At 35.3% G+C, this 19,608-nt stretch overlaps 1 protein-coding gene across 10 annotated transcripts in view; it reads right to left on the bottom strand.

Annotated features, from left to right (window-relative positions):
* Positions 1-19,608, bottom strand: part of HFM1 (helicase for meiosis 1) — a 117,149-nt gene that overhangs the window by 11,114 nt on the left and 86,427 nt on the right. For 9 of the 10 annotated variants that reach the window (XM_047727317.1, XM_047727319.1, XM_047727314.1 and 6 more), the window contains 4 exons: positions 7,233-7,313; positions 6,801-6,916; positions 3,905-3,984; positions 2,579-2,682 (listed from right to left, as the gene is read on the bottom strand). In XM_047727317.1, coding sequence (XP_047583273.1) covers positions 2,579-2,682; positions 3,905-3,984; positions 6,801-6,916; positions 7,233-7,313 — 381 coding nt within the window. The remainder of the gene's footprint in view (positions 1-2,578; positions 2,683-3,904; positions 3,985-6,800; positions 6,917-7,232; positions 7,314-19,608) is intronic. The other variant, XR_007126832.1, reaches the window with a different exon arrangement.

Below are 19,608 nucleotides of genomic sequence, written 5' to 3'. Positions count from 1 at the left end.
TCACTTCGAGTAGAATTTCTGTCACTTATAACAAGAATAGTCATGACTAGCTTGATGAGGATAGGGAGCTGCAGAAGGAAGAGACTTGAGCATATTTATATGGTGAAGACAAATAAGGAGGAGAGATTAAAAATTTAGAAAAGAGAGGGGTAACTGGTCTCCTAAAGCCCCAAGAGAGGCAGGATTAGAAATATTAAAACTGTAGGTGGAGAGATAAACCTTGAATAGAAGAAAAGAGAAATCTTCTTTAAAAACAAAGTTAAGGATGATACAGAGATAGAAATACACAGTTGCAGGGTAGAAAGTTGAAAGAGTTTATATAGTTCGATTTTCATTCTCCACTGACAACTAAAAGTCAATTTCATTTTATAGAAATGGCACTGAACTGGGAATCAAAAGATATAGAATCTATTTCTGTCCCTGCCACTAATTAGATATGTGATTTTGGGCGAGGCACTTAATCTCTCAGAGTCTTGGTTTCTTTCACTATAAAATTGCACAAAGGTCCCTTACAATTTAAATTTTATGATTCAACATACTTTCTCATATAATTTCTGATATTTTCCCTTCTCCTTTCTTGAAACTGGAGTACAGATGATAAAAATTGGCATGTTTTTCTTAAAACATTCTCTAGAGCAATATTTGAATACAAATAAAGTATGTTTTGCCACCAAAAATTAATTGTGAAAAGTATAATGAATATACTCAATTACTACTAATAATGGTACAAATACTATGTTAAGAGCTTTATGTATATTATCTCATTTAATACTAAATCCCTAAAACATAAGCAGATGAGGGAATTGAGATAAAGTGGGTAGTACATTATAAAAAGTGACAAAACTACTCAGTGGTAGAATTTGAACCTAGACAGATTATTCTAAGCACTTTTCTTTTAGTAACCTCCCAGCCCAACATGGGTCTCAAACTCATAACCCAAGATCAAGAGTCACATGCTCTACTAATTGAGCCAGCTAGGCATCCCAAACAGATTATTCTAGATCCTGTGAATTTAACTACTACACTATACAGCTTCTTCTTCTTAAAAAAAAAAAAATATATATATATATATATATATATGGCCCATTTTTAGTAAAACATGGATACAATTATTATTGGGGGTTAAAGTATTTAGATGAGACTTTAATATCATAATATAATTGGATTTGGAATAGGGGATAGGAAAGAAAGAAAAGTAGGAAAACTGCAAAAACAGCATCAAAGGAGGTGCCTGGGTGGCTCAGTTGGTTAAGGTCTACCTTCAGCTCAGGTCATGATCCCAGGGTCCTGGGATCGAGCCCTGCATTGACCCCTGTATTAAGCTCCCTATTGGGCTCCCTGCTCAGTAGGGAGCCTGCTTCTCTCCTCCCCACTTGTGTTCTCTCTCACTATCTCTGTTTCTCTCTCTCAAATAAATAAAATCTTAAAAAAAAAACAGCTTGAAAGTAATCAGAGGAATAAACTGTGGTATGTAGAAGGGCAGGGAACAGAGCAGCAGAACAAAGAATAAGTTAGAGGGCTACAGGTTGAAGAGAGATAAAAATTAAGAAGCCGACAATGTAACACTTCTCCCCACATTGTAATGATACTAGACTTTGAGCAAGTTGGATTAATGCTCTGATACTCTGAGATTGGGGGACTTTTCTTATTTTTATTTGGGTCTAAGAGGTGGTGGGCACTCCAGCCCTTGCCTACTTAATATCTTAAATTATGGCTAGAGGATGCATAAAGTGACAGAATGAAGAAAAGAATATTAATAGATGCTAAGGTCACACACATGAAATTATTTGTGGAAAAACCTCAAGTTTACCATTTCTACAAGTATCAATAGAAACAAACAATTCTATGGCCAGGATTATTTCTCACACATTTTAACAGACTGGTTATAAATGGCATGACCCAGACAAATGATGCTATTAATAACAGGATCCAGAGTAATGATGAATTGGTCCCAGTGTTGAAGAACTATATGCTTTATCTCATTAATTTCATGACTGACACAGAAAAAAGGCAAATCTAGATTACATATGAGCTATAGCCCACAAATTAAGTTATATTCTCATATTATCAGAGAAACTATAAGAATCTTAGGTTTAGAAACTGGAGAGGTATTAAAGTTTACCTAAATTAATCCCCTAATTTTAAAGATAAGACCAAGACCTAAATAAGTTAAATAATTTTTCCAAGTTCACACAACTATTTTATAAAACTGGACTAATTTTATAAACATAATATTATTTTAAATAATTTTAAAGACGTATAAAAGTAATAGTTCAGCATTTTAATACTTTGTGTATCTTGAGGTCTCTTATTTTCTCAGTTTTTCCTCATATTATCTTTAAATAAAAATAGTCAACACAACGTAGAGAAGAGACTTCTAAAAAAAATCTATAACAAACATAGCAAGTCCATCTGAAACAACAGACTTAAGAATTTGAAATTGGACCAATAACCCAAGAGAAAAATGTTGTAAGTTAATAATCATAGTAATCTCAGATGTTGGTTTTTCAATAACATTGTCATTCTGAAGTAATGATAAACCATCTTCTCTTTCAAGGTAATAACAATGGTAATTCACCTTTATCTTGATATTCTGATGGTTCTTGTTGAACTTCTGCACAGATTTCATGTTGATCCCTCTGCTCCATTATAGACAATTCAGGTATGTTTAAACACTCTGACCTTTATAAAGATAAATAAAACCATAAAATGTTAAATATTAAAATTAATCTGAACTTGAAAACCACTTATGCATATAAATAAAAAAGAAATGGTTGATCTTCTCAATACTTCTATGATAAGCTGCATTAGCCTGGGTATTAAAGAGTAAAAAATAGGTTTTTATTGGAAGATACTTAGTCATCTTTCATGACCCAGATATGTAGATATCTGCCATCTGTGTATAGCCTTAAAAATCTATTGCTAATGCAACTTTCAATTAGATAATAAAAGCTAGGATCTCTAGAAGTAGTGTTGGCATCTGTTCTGATTGGTCAGTGGCTGTTCTGTACTGTTTATTAAGTATAGTAAATGTCATCTTTGCATATAGGATACCCTTATCTGGAAGGGAAATGACATATACTACTGCCTTCTAGCCATCATGATACAGGAAAAGAATGCTGAGTAATCACCTAGAGCCTTCTGCTTAGTAACTAGGAATATGAACTGCAGTTATTTTATCTATAAAATAGGACAGAAATACCTCATTTTATGAGACAGGACGTGGTTAAGGCCAAAAGAGATAATATAAAATGTGCAATTTTAAAATTTAAATTATTTTATAAATATTAAGTGTTATTAATATAGAGTGAGTCCCTAAATATAAAAGATTATACTTTGTACAGCAACATGATTTTTCTTTTTAAAGTATACTTTTGTGGAATGCCTGAATAGCTCAGTTGGTTAAAGCCTCTGCCTTCAGCTCAGGTCATGATCCCAGGGTCCTGGGGGGTCCTTGGGATCGAGCCCCGCATCAGGCTCTCTGCTTGGCAGGGAGCCTGCTTCCTTCTCTCTCTGTCTGCCTCTCTGCCAACTTGTGATCTCTGTCAAACTAAAAAAAAAAAAAAAAAAAAAAAAAAAAAAAAAATCTTAAAAAAAAAAAAAGTATACTTTTGTGACCTGTTAAATTTAGAAAGCAGAGAAAGCCTGAGGGCATGACATATAGGAAGGGTAGTTTCCCAGGAAAGAGATGATTCAATGAATTTTAAAGTATTCTCTAACTGCAGAGTTCTAAATAAACTTAGATAACCAAACTCTTATGATGTCATTACTTCATTATGGAACTAAATGATTACTATGATTTGAATGTAGTCAGTGTTCACCTTTCCCTGAATAAATGATTATTTGGAGAAGCAAAGAGTTTATGATGATTATTCTACCTTGGATATTAACATTATATTTGTACCTTGATATACTGGGGAGAGAAGGTTTTGGAGTAAAACAAAATTCTTTAAGGTCCACACTTTGAGACTTATTCATTTGCATCTATTAATGAAAAAAAAAGTTCAACTGTCAATTTCACAGCAACACTTTTCAAATAAGCCAAAGAGCAAAACTCTTGCTGGTATACAAAGTCCCAAAAACAATGGATTATGAGAAACTCAGGCTAGTTCTCAAATCAAATCTTCTCAGGGACTTCTTAAATGTTGATATTCTTCAGGTTCTTTACTAGGCCTCCTTCTTCTCCTCTCTGTTTACACATTTTCAAAGATCTAATTTACTTCCATGGCTTCAATTATCATTTACAAGTGAATGACTCTCAAAATATATATTTCTAACTCAGCTCCTTTCCCTGATTTTTGAAGAGTTAATCCAACTCTCTGTAGAACATCTTTACCTAGATATCTTGCAGGCTTCGAAATTCAGTGTTTTCCAGATTGAACTTACTATGTATTTACTTCTCCATACTTGTTTTCCTTTGGAGTTTCCACCCTGGTGAGGCCTCACTTTTTTCCTACTTGCTCAATCAAGAAAGCTGGTCATCATATTTATTCCTTTTACTTCATCTGTCGTAAGCAATTAAATACCAGGGTAGTTGTTTCTATCTCTGAAAAATGTCTTAAACCTAGCCACTTCTTTCTACTGCTACTGCTACTATTAAACTAAGCCATTATCTTGCCTGGATTATTGCAAAACCCACCTAATGAGTCCCTATGTTCCTTTTCTATCATCCTCTAATCCATTCTCTACATTGCAACCATACTGAAATTTAGAAAATGCAATTCTGATCATGTCACTCATTAAAACTCTTCAGTGGCTTCCCAGTACTTTCACGATAAGGTCCAAATCTTTAAAATAGCAAAAATACCTTCATTATCTAGCTCTCACTTACCTCTTCAGCCTCATCTCTCACTATTTCCTTACTTGTGATTGAACTCCAGACACACTGTGTAACTTCAATGTTTTAAAAGATGTCTCTCTTTCTCAGTTCTGGACCACTTCATATTTCCTATGTCTGGAATACTCTTCTATCCCTCTCCACCACCACTCTGGTGCCTATCTCTCCATACATGACTTATGCCTAGATATTCTTCAAGTCTCAGTCATATTTATTTGGAATCCTTTCCTGGCCTATCAAATCTGGACTGAATACACTTTCTATCCAATTTCAAGTTATCTTACACCTCTGTCACAGAATTCTCTATCACTGAAAAAGCCTATTTAGTTATTTATCCTTTACTCAATTATAAGCTCTATGAGGACTGGGACTAAAACTGTCTTATTCACTGCTGTATCTTAGCATCTGTCACAGTACTTAGCATATTGTTGGTGCTCAATGAATGTGGAAGGAGGGCACCCAGCTGACTCAGTTGGAAGGGTGTGAGACTTCTGATCTCAGGGTTGTGAGTTTGAGCCCTACTTTGAGTGTACAGATTACTAAAAATAATAACTTTCTTTTTTGAGAGAGGGAGAGAGGGGCACCAGGGTGGCTTAGTCAGTTGGGCATTTGTCTTTGGCTCAGATCATGATCCCAAGGTCCTGGGATCAAGCCCCACATCTGGCTCCCTGTTCTGCGGGTAGCCTATTTCTCCCTCTCCCTCTGCCTGCTGCTCCTTCTGCTTTTGCTCTCTCTCTCTGTCAAATAAATATAAAAAAAAAAAAGAGAGGAAAAGAGAAAGGGAGGGAAAGGGCATAGAGTGAGAGAGAGATATAATCTTAAGCAGGCTCTTCAACCAGTGTGAAGCCCAACAAGGGGCTCCATCTCAACCCTGAGATTATGACCTTAGCCAAAATTAAGAGTCAGACACTTAGCAGATCACCCAGATGCCCCAGTTAAATAAACTTAAAAAAAAAAAAAAGAATATGGAAGGAAAGAGGGAATAATATGGAATGGAGAAGGAAAGAAGGAAAAAAGGATAAAAGAAAGGAAGGAAAGAAGGGAGAGGGAGGAAAAACTTGGGCTACTAAAAAATTAGTATTTCAGAGAAGGTGGTGGCTGTTTCGACGTGCATGCCTCTCCATTTCCCAGTATTCCCCTTATTTTAGCCTCATGACTTAAAATCTTCATTCTTATGAAAGCCCTAGAAAAGGGCTTTTCTTACCTCTTTTCCGTGGCCTGATCAATTATTTTGCCCTGAACATGATGAGGTAGGCTTAGAATAAGTCTGCTAGTGACCAGCCTATCAACCAGTAGGAACAACCATTCTTTCAGGACTTGGAAAGGAGGCTCTTGCTCAGTACTCATATAGGTACATGAATCAAAATCAACTTCAGACTTTCCATATCACTCCAGCACAGACAGAACCAGGAAAGAGCAAGTGTGTCTAGTTTTAATTGCCGAACTAAGCCAAACTACATATCCCTCACCATTTCCTTCTTCTTTGGTTTAAAAAAAAAAAACAAAAACCAAAAAACTAATAAGGGGTTATAGAACTATGTCCCAAAAGTAGATTTACAGACTAATTATTAAGAACTACAATATTTTGGAGCACCTGGGTGACTTGGTTGGTCAAGGGGCTGCTTTCAGCTCAGGTCATGATCCCAGAGTCCTGGGATTGAGCCCCGTATTGGGCTCCCTATTCAGGAGGGAGTCTGCTTCTCCCTCTGCCTCTGCCCCTCCCCCTGGTTGTGCTCTCTCTTAGTACCTCCTCTCTCTTAAATAAACAAATAAAATTTAAAAAAAAGAAAGAACTATAATATCTTTCCTTTAGAACCAGTATTTTGAAAAATGGCCATACTCCTAGGCAAGCCCTCAAGTAATTAAAGTATACTTCAGATACCTACCTAACTGATACATAGAATAAAAGAATATTCATATACCTTAAATTACAAAACAAGGGCTAAATGTTATTAAAACTAACCTTGAGACGTTTAACAGGAGGAAGTGATAAAACAGCATTCCTGTTTCTTAAATCAGATAAATATGAAGAGATTGTTGGCTCTTTCATCTCTGACCTCTGTGCAACTCCAGTTTTACCTAAGAAAAGAAATTCTCAATTCTTTAGGTTAAACTTTAGGTAGTGTTCATGTAAAGCCAAATTTATTCATAATTTCTTTTTCTAAAAATTTTTTAATTTAAATTCAATTTAGTTAACATACAGTATTAATAGTTTTGGGGGTAGATCTCCATAATTTCTAATCTAACTTTTTTCATGTTATCCACAAAGAAAGAAAATTATTTGAGTTATAAACTGCAGAATATAAATATCATACATAGGTAATTAGGATGTCATTACTATTCAAAGGCCATTCAATTTTTAAAACCTGAAATAAACTTCTTTTATGGAACTCACAGCAGTCATGTCCACATGTATGTTTATTTTTACAGTGATGATTACATTCTCGATTCCCAGGTTTTTTGCAAGCAGTCATTCCTAAATTAATATAAGAAAAACAAACCTATTTTTTACTGTAGTTCATTTCCTTTTATAGAGTACAAAAAGTTACGATTTTCACACTTTTTCAAAATGTTAGCCCATTTTATATGTAATTCTTAAAATGATACTTCTGACAACAGCTAGTCCCTGCCGGGTTATTAACCCAATCCCAGCTCCTCACAAGGAGGGTCAACACACCTATAAGCTTCTCTTTACCTCCCTGACATAAACAGAGCCAATTACCACAGAATATCAGTAACTCTTTTTTTAAAGATTTTATTTATTTATTCACAAGAGACAGAGAGAGTGTGAAAGGCAGAGGGAGAAATAGACTCCTCGCTGAGCAGGAAGCCTGATATGAGACTCAATCCCAAAACCCCAGGATTATGACCTGAGGTGAAGGAAGACTCAACCATCTGAGCCACCCAGGCACCCAGGAATATAAGTAGCTCTTATCTTGAATGAGGTAAGAATAAGAAACTTCTCTGCTGCTTTATACTTACACTTAAAGTTGAACCTGGAAAGAAGCAAACATAACAGCATTTTGATGGTATCAGTGATAGTTTCTAGTACTTAGGACATCATACATATTTAATAAATGTTAGAAATATGTGTTTTGGGGGTATAAGGAATTTTCTGTATGAATTCAAGGAAAAAGATTGCTTCCAGCTTGACCCCCCAAGCTAGAACATCCAAATATATAATTTATCCTTCATTTATAATATTTTAAGTAGACTTTTTCTTGATCTTAGTAACAAGAGGGAAGGAAGAGACATCTGAACTGACAGATAGGATCTGGACACGAGAAGGGGACCAGGGGAAGATGGTCCAGGTAGAGGGCATAATATTCAAAGACAGCAAACCACAGACTGTAGAAATAGAAATAACTTGACTTTTGTTGGAGCATAGATTTTAAGTGAACTAGAAATGTTGGAGGGAATGAAGAGCTTTGAAAACCTTTATAACATTTTCTGGTCCTTTACTCTTCATTTTTCAGTGCTGTTGCTCAGTCAACTCTTTTTAAGACATGGCACATTTAGATAATAATAATATTTGTATAGCACCTGGAGTAAATGGATAAGGCTGCTCACTCTATGAGGCAACTGGCTAAATGCCTTAAGGGGCAAGCAGATCAATGTATTGGGTAGAGATAAAGTAAGGAAACATCCCTGGCAGCTGGAAGCTGACAGGCTGAACCACAGGGTTCCCAAGTGAATATAAACAACTTTGGCAGAATATAAACAATACTCAGGTAAGGCCATTCTGTGACTATAGTAAAGATCGAAATAAGACTACTGTGTAATTATCTCTGAAACTTGAGACAAGGACACTCAAGAACCACAAAAATAACTAAACATCCCCCTCTTCTGGCTAACACAAATGACTACTATTTCCATAATCTTCCCATATCTAAGATAAGATACACCAAAATATCTAATACTTCCCTTTTTTAAGTATGTAATCTAGAATTGACCTCTGCTCTCCCTAAACCCTGCTAAGAATTACCAGCACAAGCTAAAATCCTATAAATAATCTTTTCCCAACCCCTTGAGATAACCCACAGCTCTACCAGAGCTGTGATCTTTTGCTGTAACAAGTCCAAAAATACTTAACTTCCCTCAACTACAGGTGTGCTCCCAGCGGTCTTTAGATGAAAGGGTTCAACAATATATTTTGCAAGGTTTGCCACGGATTACTGGTTAGAAGATTTGCCCCAGTTCAAAATTTCATCTCTCAGTTACCTGGTATCCTTGTCAAGTCCTACCATATTACAATTTATTATACATGCTGTTGTTTAATTAGTCCTCCTGAAGTTCAACTCTGGTCAGATCATTTGTCCACCTAGAAATGTTAGTTACTTCCTATGCCAGCAAATTAATTCCATATTTAAAGTCCTCCACAATGTAATTCTAGCCTCCCTTTCTGGTACCCTAAATACTAATCCTAATTCATCAAAATATATTTGGTTGCCATTATTCAAATCGTCTCAAGACATTCTATGATTATAACTTTGATATTACCTCTTGTCTTAGAAGCTGCTTACTTCTTTGTCTATCAGAAGCTTATCGACTTTCAAGACCAACTTAAATGGTACCTCTACCATGGAGATCTATTCTTATCACCCCATATGAAGTTATTTTTCTCTTCTTTGAGCCCCTATGGCATTTTCTTTGTCTCTCTTTACTCACTGCATGCTGCCTTATATATTCACATGAGAAACACATGGTGAGGTACAGGGCACCTTAAACTAAAATAAGAAAACATAAGTTTTAATATGGGCTCTTATCTGTAAAAATACAGATTAAAAACAATATCTGTTTTGTTCACCTCATAGAGATGAAAAGATAAAATGAAATTAAGTATGTGAAGGCATTTCTAAATTAAGTGATAAACTAATATATTAGAGCATGTATTATCTCTATTTTTACTTAAGGATTATGCAAGTAACTATAAAATTAAAATTGTTTAGAATCCTATGAAGGAGAGAAACACAATGCTATATGATAATTGGAGGCACCATCCTAGGTAGGAATGTCTTGGAAGGCTTCCCTAACTTCCCTAACTTAACTGAGTTGAGGACAAAAGAAAGAATGGGAATTAAGAAGGCAAGGAGGCAGGAGAAAGAGAGCATGGCATATGCAAAAGCTCTATAAGGGAAAGCACGGCATATAGGAGAAATTGAAAGAAGGTCAGTGTGATTAATACTCAGCAAGTAAGAGAGAGCACACAACGTGAGATTAGTAGAGAACGGTCAGGCTATATTTGTAGAATGGCTCCACCATGGAACCCTGGTAATTCCATGTCTCTATATAGGCCATATCAAGACTTAACTATTTATAGGATGCCCTCTGAACCTCTTTGGGACATGTCAAGATAGTCAGTCTTGTGAGGTGGTACTAAAAGAAATTTCTCATCTGCCTCCTTGGCTTGCATGAGACTGCCATGAAGCAGTTTCTCATCTGCCTCTGGTTCCGGTAAGGCACTGGTCCTTCCACCTTGCCTCTTCCAAGGTACAGATGCAGGCTATAAAACCACTTAATTGCAGCCTATAGTTGATGCCTCAAAAACAAAGCAATCCACCATTGTGTTATCTGATCAGTGTTATCCTGTGGGATTAGGAATGCAAGCAACTGATAACATGCTGATTTCATTTTGCTGTCCACATAAGTAATAAACTGTCTAGGTCCATTTAGGTCTCTAGTGTCCTTAACCAGCCAATTCTATGGAGGTGAGACAAGACTACCTAGCAACTGCCATCCCACTGCTGCTTAGGAATTGACTGACCACGTGACCTAGTAGGGATGTTAATGATTGGATCTTTTATTCTAAGGCCTAGGAGGAGACACTACAGTGATTTAATCAAGGAATGAACATAATTAAATTCACAGTTTGAAAAAAAAGGCTACCACAGGAGTCTAGGCAAAAAAATGATGGTAATTCAGTCTAGAGTGATGATACTACTAGAGTCAGAGAATGGGCTGATTTGAGAGCTAGACAGAAAGAAAAAATATCTTTAATACTGAATCAAGTGAAGCACTTTTCTTTCTTGAGCAGCTGTATTGTTTTCCCTGAAGTTTTGCTGCCTTTCTTTTAGTCTTAAATTTCTTTAAGTGTATTCAATATTTCAGAGACAAAAATAAATGCAAGGAGACACCACCTATTTATTCCCCCTTCATATCTACCTCCTTTCTTAAGCCTTCCATCCTCCTCCTAACATATCGTAGGCCTGTCCTACAACTGTCATCCAGAACTTCCTTTCATTAAGCTTCTTGAGTGAATCCACTATTCTTGGATTCTTTGACTTCTTTTTTGGTTAACTGCTTTGTTATATTGTGCTCATACTCAAGCAACTGCCTCAGAAAAGCTGTGTGTGAGTTCAACTTTCTAAATCCTTGGATGTATTAAGATTACTTTACTTTCACACTTAGTAGTTTGGCTGGGTATAGAACACAGGGTTGAAAATCATTTTCCCCTGGACTTTTAAGTCTATTGTCTTCTACGATCCAGTGCTGCTAATAAAGATGAACAAAATTTCAATTCTTGTTCCTTGAAAGTATTTATGATTTTCTCTTTATGCATGATGTTCTGAAATGTTGCAATTATTCCTTCTTTGTAGATATTCTTTCATTCATCCTAACTAGCACTGACTAAGCCTTTTTGATATGCAGATCTATATCTCCAAGTGTAGAATATTTTCTTAAATTATTTCTTCTGATTTGTTTGTTGTCTCTTTCTGGAACATTTATTAGTCAGCTACCAAACTCCTAGATTTCCTTTTATCTCTTTTATTTTCTGTCTCCCTATCTAATTCCAAAGAATCAAGACTACCTAGATAAGAAATAGCAAATCTGAGTTTCTAGCTAAGGTAGCCTAATTCCAGAGCCCGAACTCTCAACCACCTTGTCTCCCTCAAATAATGCATTTAATTTATTTAGGGAAGAAATCAAAGGATTTGGGGGGTGGGAAGTCAGGAGGAAAAGCCTTGTAGGTTGTTGTTTTGCAGTAAGGAATAAGGAATTGCTTTGTTCCTTAATCCAACTCCTAATAGATGCATTTCTAAATATCACCACAAGATGGTGTCCAATGACTATACACATTTATTCCCAGTGGTTGAAAACTACCTACCAACTGGCAATTGAATTTTAAAGATTCTAGAGACACTCAAATTTCAAGGCAGAGTTGGCAAGTCTTGCTGGGAATGAAGACTGTATACAAGTTTGTTTATAGAATATTAGCAAATGGATATTAATTACCTAAGTGACAAAAACTTTCTCTGTTAGAAATGGTACTTGTAAGTGCTCTTCCATCCCTACACCACTACGCATATCCTGATAATTGTCTGATTTTGTCTTATTAACAAACATAAGATTACAGAGATTGATAATTGGAAAAATTAGGTTCTCAAAGAAAATTGACCTAAGCTGTACTCTTAGGTATAATTTAAGGTTAATAAATCCCATATTCCCATTACTATAATAATCTGAAAGGCATATATTTTCATAGTTCTGTCACATATAGATTTGTATGTTTTTAAAGCCCCAATTCTAATTATTTAAAGTAAAATAAATTTATTAATGTCAACTAGAATTGTATTTAAGGAAAATATTTAAAATTGCTTTAATAGGGTCAGTAATGGCTGGTGGGGGAAGGGTTAGTTGTTTCAAAAAATATCAAAGAGGGTGCCTGGGTGACTCAGATGATTAAGCACCTGCCTTTGGCTCAGGTCAGGATCCCAGGGTTCTGGGCTCCCTGCTGGGCGGAAAGCCTGCTTTCCTTCTCTCACTCCCCCTGCTTATATTCCTGCTCTCGCTGTCTCTCTCTGTCAAATAAATAAATAAAATCTTTTAAAAAAATCAAAGAAAAATTGATAGTAGTAGGCACATAACACCTGACACACTTAGCCTTGCATCCTAATTATAAATTTAAGTAATTGGTCTCTGTATAGGCTACTGGAGTTAATATTTTTTTTCTTTTTTAAAAGATTTATTTATTTGTTTTAGAGAGAAGGGAGAGAGAGATGAGAGGGAAAGTGAGAATCTCCAGCAGACTCCGTGCTGAAGGGAGAGCCTGACTCTGGGGCTTGATACCACAACCCCAAGATCATGACCTGAGCCAAAATTAAGAGTCAGACAAGTTAACTGACTGAGCCACCCCGGCACCCCTGGGGTTAATATTTCTAAAAGAATATTACTTTGACTTTTGCAGTTCCTGATTTATGTTAATCAAATTTATGCACTTTATGACTTTAAATGAGAGAGCATCCTCTCTTAATTTTTTGTCAAATATACTATCATTTTGTTATTTATTTATCAAGAAAAAGGTAACACTAATGAATTGGAGTCCACAGTGCTCAGGCATTTCTTTTATCCTTTCGTTTTTTCAAATATTTAAAATTTTCAACTCAGAATGGCATAGCAACTGTAAATGAATTTACTAATGTCCAATCAATTTTCTTCAAATTAAACAAAGTCCATACCTCTTACTGAGAATCTATTTAAAGAATCAAAAGTTTAAATGCCCAACTCTTATATATTAAGAATAGGCCTGGAAAATTTTTAAATACTTTACAGTCAAAAAAGTATATTTTTCACATTGTCGTATCTTAAAAATAGCAAAAATATTTTTTCCTTAAATTTTACAAAATGTTATCTATTTGACTATATAGATGAGAAACTACTGCTAAAAGAATGTTTTCAAACACAGGAAGCATGAAAATAATTTTTAGCTACATTATGTAAATTAAAGTGCATACTTCTGTTTTTATATATGGCCCCATAATTTGATATTATAATACTAAAGTATGTGAACTTTCAAGCACATTTAGAAACAATTATTTAGCAACTATAGTCTCTGAACTGAATATTAGTTTGTATCATTTAATAACATGGTCTGCCAGGAAGTCAGAAAAACTGAGATTTGGATTGTTTTGAAAAAGCCAAATTTTGTTGTTACAACCTTAGTAGGATATAAATCTATGACCCCTTCATTGTGTCACATATTTAGAAAGGTGCAGATAGGATATGTATGTTATATTTAAAGGTGTAAGTATGTAAATTATTCGGGGATATATGAATTTGCATATAAGAACTGAATTATATAACTGGAATATTCACAAGATTTGGGATGGTTGAAAAATGTAGATTTGAAGGAGTACATGCAACCCAATGTTTATAGCAGCATTATCAAGAGTAGCCAGAATCTAGAAAGTGTCCCAATGTCCATCGACTGATGAATGGACAAGGAAGATGTGGTATATGTATGTATATACACACACACAAACACACACAATGAAATATCACTCAGCCATCAAAAATAGTGAAACCTTGTCATTTGCGAAGATGTGCATGGAGCTAGAGTGCATTATGCTAAGAGAAATAAGTTAGAGAAAGACAAATACCATATAATTTCACTCCTATGTGGAATTTGAGAATGAAAGAGATGAACATGTGGGAAGGGTGGGAAAAAAGAGAGAGGGAAACAAACCAAACAAGACTCTTAATGATAGAGAACTGAGAGTTGATGGAGGGAAGTAGGGGGAGATGGGCTACATGGGTGATGGGTATTAAGGAGAGCACTTGTTATGATGAGCACTGTGTATTGTATATAAGTGATGAATCACTGAAGTCTACTCCTGAAACCAATACTGCACTGTATGTTAACTAACTAGAATTTAAATAAAAATTTGAAAAAAAAAAAAGATTTGGAATGGTATATGTGAAGGGTGTGTGTGTGTGTGAGTGTAATAAAATATTATTTGTTTGATAGGAAGCATCTTTTACCCATTTTCAATGATTGTGCAAAATACATAGGGAACTTTTGCCCTTATAGAAGATTCGTGCTAGCAGGAAGTATAGTAAACATTCCAACTTCTCATTACAATTTTAAGTAACAAACAATTCAAGCTATTTTAAACAAAAAGAGCTGGTGAGTGGGGGAAATGTGTTACATGAACACAGATATGTCACAGAATCCAAAACAGCAATTCAGCGAGGCATCAGAAGGGACTAAAACCAAGAAACAGGAAGTCATCAGAATCCCAGCTCTGGCATTCTCATCTTTGCACCTCTCTGTACCTCTGCTTTAGTTTTCTGTTTCAAAACCCAGCTTTCTGTGATCCTTTCTGCATGTGGTAAAGGATGGTCAGCTGATGGCTCTGAGTTTATATTATCTTCATGCAGCTCTAATTCTTAAATTGTCTTTTTAAAACTGATTTCTGATGCTACTATAAATGGCATTTAAAAAAATGATTTCTATTCCTTTTTTGTTTGCTGGCATATAGTAATACTAGTGTTTTTCAAATTTTTTAGTTGAAATATAATTCATACCATAAAATCTACTCTTTTAAAGTGTACAGTTTGGTAGGTTTTTAGTATATTCCCAAGGTTGTGTAACCATCACTATATCTAATTCCAGAACATTGTCACCTTAAAAAAAAAAATCACATAGCTATTAGTAGTTATTCTTTAGTTCTTCCTACACCCAGCCTCTGCAACAACTAATCAACTTTCTAGCTCTATAAATTTGCCTATTCTACACTTCCCATATAAATGGATCCTAACAATATCTGACCTTTTGTGAATGGCTTCTCTCATTAGCATAATCTTTTCAGGGATTATCCATGTATCAGTAGTTTATTCTTTATGGCTGAATATTCCATTATATGGTTATTCTACATTTTACTTATTCATTCCATGAGTTGGTAAACATTTGTTGTTTCTATTTTTTGGCTATTATGAATAATGATGCTATAAACATTCACATGCTAGTTTTTATATGTTTTCAATTCTTTTGGATATAAACACAGAAAAGGAACTGCTGGGTCGCATGATAATTCTATGCTTAACTTCTTGAGGAACTAGCAACTGTTTTCCAAAGCAGCTACACAATTTCACATTCCCATAGCAGTGCTATGAGGGTTTCAATGTCTCTACATCCTCACCAACACTTACTATTGTTCATCTTTTTGACTAAAGTGGGTGGGAAGTAAGTGTCACATTGTGGTTTTGATTTGCATTTCCATCTTGACTAATGATGTTGAGCAACTTTTCATGTTTGTATTGCTCATTTGTAGCTCTTCCTTGCAAAAATGTCTATTCATATCATTTGACCAGTTTGAATTTGGTTCCTTGCGTTTTTATTGTTGGGTTACAAGATATCTTTGCGTATACCAGATATTACTCCTTTACCAGATATGTGATTCGCAAATATTTTCTATCACTCTTTGGGCTGTTCTTTCCACTTTCTTGGTAGTGTTATTTGAAGCACAAAGGTTTTTAATCTTTTTTTAAAAAAAACTTTACTTATTTGTTAGAGAGAGAGAGAGAGAGAGAGAGCATGCACCTGCACAAGCAGAGGGAGCGGCAGGCAGAGGGAAAAGCATCAGCCAGATGGGAGACTCAATTCCAGGATCCCAGGATCATGACCTGAGCTGAAGGCAGATACTTAATCAACTGAGCCATCCAAGTGCCCCCAGAAGTTTTTAATCCTGATGAAGTCCAATTCATCTTTTTTTAGTTGCTTGAGCTTTAGGTGTCATACCTAAGAAACTATTGCTAATCCAAGGTCATGAAGATATAAACCCATGTTTTCTTCTAAGAGTATTACAGTTTAACTCTCACTTTTAGGTCTTAACACATTTTGAGTTAATTTTTACATATGGTATGAAGTATTTATAGTATGAAATAATACCATATATTGTATGAAGTAATTATGATATAATTAACTCAACTGACTATTCAGTTGTCCAGCTCTTCTGTTGAAAGGCTATTCTTTCCCACACTGAATTGTTTCAACAACTTTGTTGGAAATCAACTGACCACAGATGTATGGGTTTATTTCTGTACTCTTAAATATATTCTGTTGATCTATATGGCTATTATTATGCCAGTACCACATTGTCTTGATTATTGTGGCTTTGTAATAAGTTTTGAAATCAGGAATTGTGAGTCCTCTATCTTTGTTCCTCCCCCGACCCAAGACTGACTGGCTAATCTGGATACTTTACATTCCTATATGAATTCTATTTATTTATTTATTTATTTATTTATTTATTTATTTATTTAAATTCAGTTAGCCAACATATAGCACTCACTAGTTTCAGATGTAGTGTTGAATCAGTTGTTTATAACAACTGGTACTCATCACACCATGTGCTCTCCTTAATGCCTATCACCTAATTACTATATCCCCCAACCACCTCCCCTCCAGCAATACTCAGTTTGTTTCCTATAGTTAAGAGTCTCTTGGGGTTTTTCTCCCTCTCTGATGACTTCCCATTCAGTTTTCTCTCCCCTCCCCTATGATCCTCTGTGCTCTTTCTTATATTCCACATATGAGTGAAACCATATAATTGTCTTTGACTCATTTTACTCAGTGTAATACCCTCCAGTTCCATCTATGTTATATGGTAACTATATATGAGGTAACTATTCATCCTTTCTGATGGCTGAATAATATTCCATTGTATATGTGTGTGTGTGAGCATGCAAATAATATATATATATGTATTATATGCATATAGGCATGTAAAAATATACATTTTTTACATGCACGCACACACACATACAAAATGGAATATATAATATACAATGGAATATATATATATTCCATTGTGTGTGTGTGTGTGTGTGTGTATTTCTTCTTTATCCATTCATCTGTCAATGGACACCTTTGTTCTTTCCACAGTTCAGCTATTGTGGACATTGTTGCTGTGAACACTGGGGTGCATATCTTTGGGGTAAATACAGAGTAGTGCAATTGTTGGATCTTAGGGTAGCTCTATTTTTAACTTCTTGAGGAACCTCCATACTGTTTTCCAGAGTGGTTGTATCAGCTTGCATTCTCACCTACAGCGTAAGAGGGTTTCCCTTTCTACACATTCTCGCCAAAATGTGTTGAAAGTTTCCTGTCTTATTAATTTTTGGTGCAATTGTAAATGGGATTGATTCCTTAATTTTACTTCCTTCTGTCTCACTGTTAGTGTATAGAAATGCAACTGATTTCTGTGCATTGATTTTATATCCTGCCACGTTGCTGAATTCCTGTATGAGTTCTAGCAATTTTGGGGTGGAGTCTTTTGGGTTTTCCACATAAAGTATCATGTCACCTGCAAAGAGAATTTGACTTCTTTGCCAACTTGAATGCCTTTTACTTCTTTTTGTTATCTGAGTGCTGAGGCTGGTACTGTATGTTGAACAACAGTGGTGAGAGTGGGTAGCCCTGCCGTGTTCCTGACCTTAGGTGAAAAGCTCTGTTTTTCCCCATTGAGAAGACTGTTGTGAGCTTTTTGTATATGGCTTTCATGATATTGAAGTATGTTCCCTCTATTCCTACACTGTGGAGAATCTCAATCAAGAAAGGATGTATTTTGTCAAATGTTTTTTCTGCATCAATTGAGAGGACCATATAGTTCTTGTCCTTTATTATTATTATTATTATTAATGTGATGTATCATGCTGATTGATTTGTGAATGTGGAATCATCCTTGCAGCCCAGAAATAAATCCCACTTAGTTGTGGTAAATAATCCTTTTAATATACTATTGGATCCTACTTGCTAGTATCTTGGTGAAAATTTTTGCACCCATGTTCTTCAGGGATATCAGCCTGTAATTCTCCTTTTGTTGGGCTTTTTGTCTGGTTTTGGGATCAAAGTAATGCTGGCCTAATATTAAAAAAAAAAAAAGCTAATGCTGGTATCATATGAGTTTGGAAGTTTTTATCCCTCTCTATTTTTTTGAAACAGCTTCTTCTTTTAATGTTCGGTAGAATTCCCCTGGGAAGCCATCTAGCCCCGGACTCTTGTTTGTTGTGAAATTTTTGATGACTGCGTCAATTTGCTTACTGGTTATGGGTCTGTTTAGGTTTTCTACTTCTTCCTGTTTCAGTTTTGGTAGTTTATAAGTTTCCAGGAATGCATCTGCCTAATTTATTGGCATATAGTAGCTCATAATATGTTCTTCAAATTGTTTGTATTTCTTTAGTGTTGGTCATGATCTCTCCTCTTTCATTCATGATTTTATTAATTTGGGTCCTTTCCCTTTTCTTTTTGATAAGTCTGGCTAGGGGTTTACCGATCTTATCAATTCTTTCAAAGAGCCTGCTTCTAGTTTCATGTTCTACTGTTCTTTTGGTTTCCATTTCATTGATTTCTATGCTAATGTATTATTTTTCTTCTTCTGCTTGGTTTAGGCTTTGTTTGCTGTTCTTTCTCCAGCTCCTTTAGGTGTAAGGTTAGCTTGTGTATTTGAGGCTTTTTAAATTTTTTTGAGAAAGGCTTGTATTTCTAAGATCTTCTCTCTAGGACTGCCTTTGCTATATCCCAAAGGCATTGAAATATTATTTTTTCATTTTCCTTTGTTTCCATGAATTTTAAAAATTCTTCTTAATTTCCTGGTTGACCAATTCATTCTTTAGTAGGATGCTCTTTAACCTCCAAGTGTTTGAATTACTGACAAATTTCCTCTTGTGATTAAGTTCAAGTTTCAAAGCATTGTGCTCTGAAAATATGCAGGGAATGATCCCAACTTTTGGTACCACTGAGACCTGATTTATGACCCAGTATGTGATCCTGGAGAATATTCCATGTGCACTTGAGAAGAAATGTATATTCTGTTGTTTTAAGATGGAATGTATCTGTGAAGTCCATCTGGTCCAGTGTGTCACTCAAAGCCCTTGTTTCCTTGTTGATCTTCTGCTTAGATGATCTGTCCATTGCTGTGAGTTGGGTGCTGAAGTCCCCTACTATTACTGTATTATTATTGATATGCTTCTTTAATTTGATTATTAATTGT

This window comes from Lutra lutra, chromosome 4, assembly GCF_902655055.1.
Source record: "Lutra lutra chromosome 4, mLutLut1.2, whole genome shotgun sequence".
NCBI lineage: Eukaryota > Metazoa > Chordata > Mammalia > Carnivora > Mustelidae > Lutra > Lutra lutra.
Note: the sequence above shows the minus strand (reverse complement) of the source record. Positions and strands in the feature narration are given on the sequence as shown.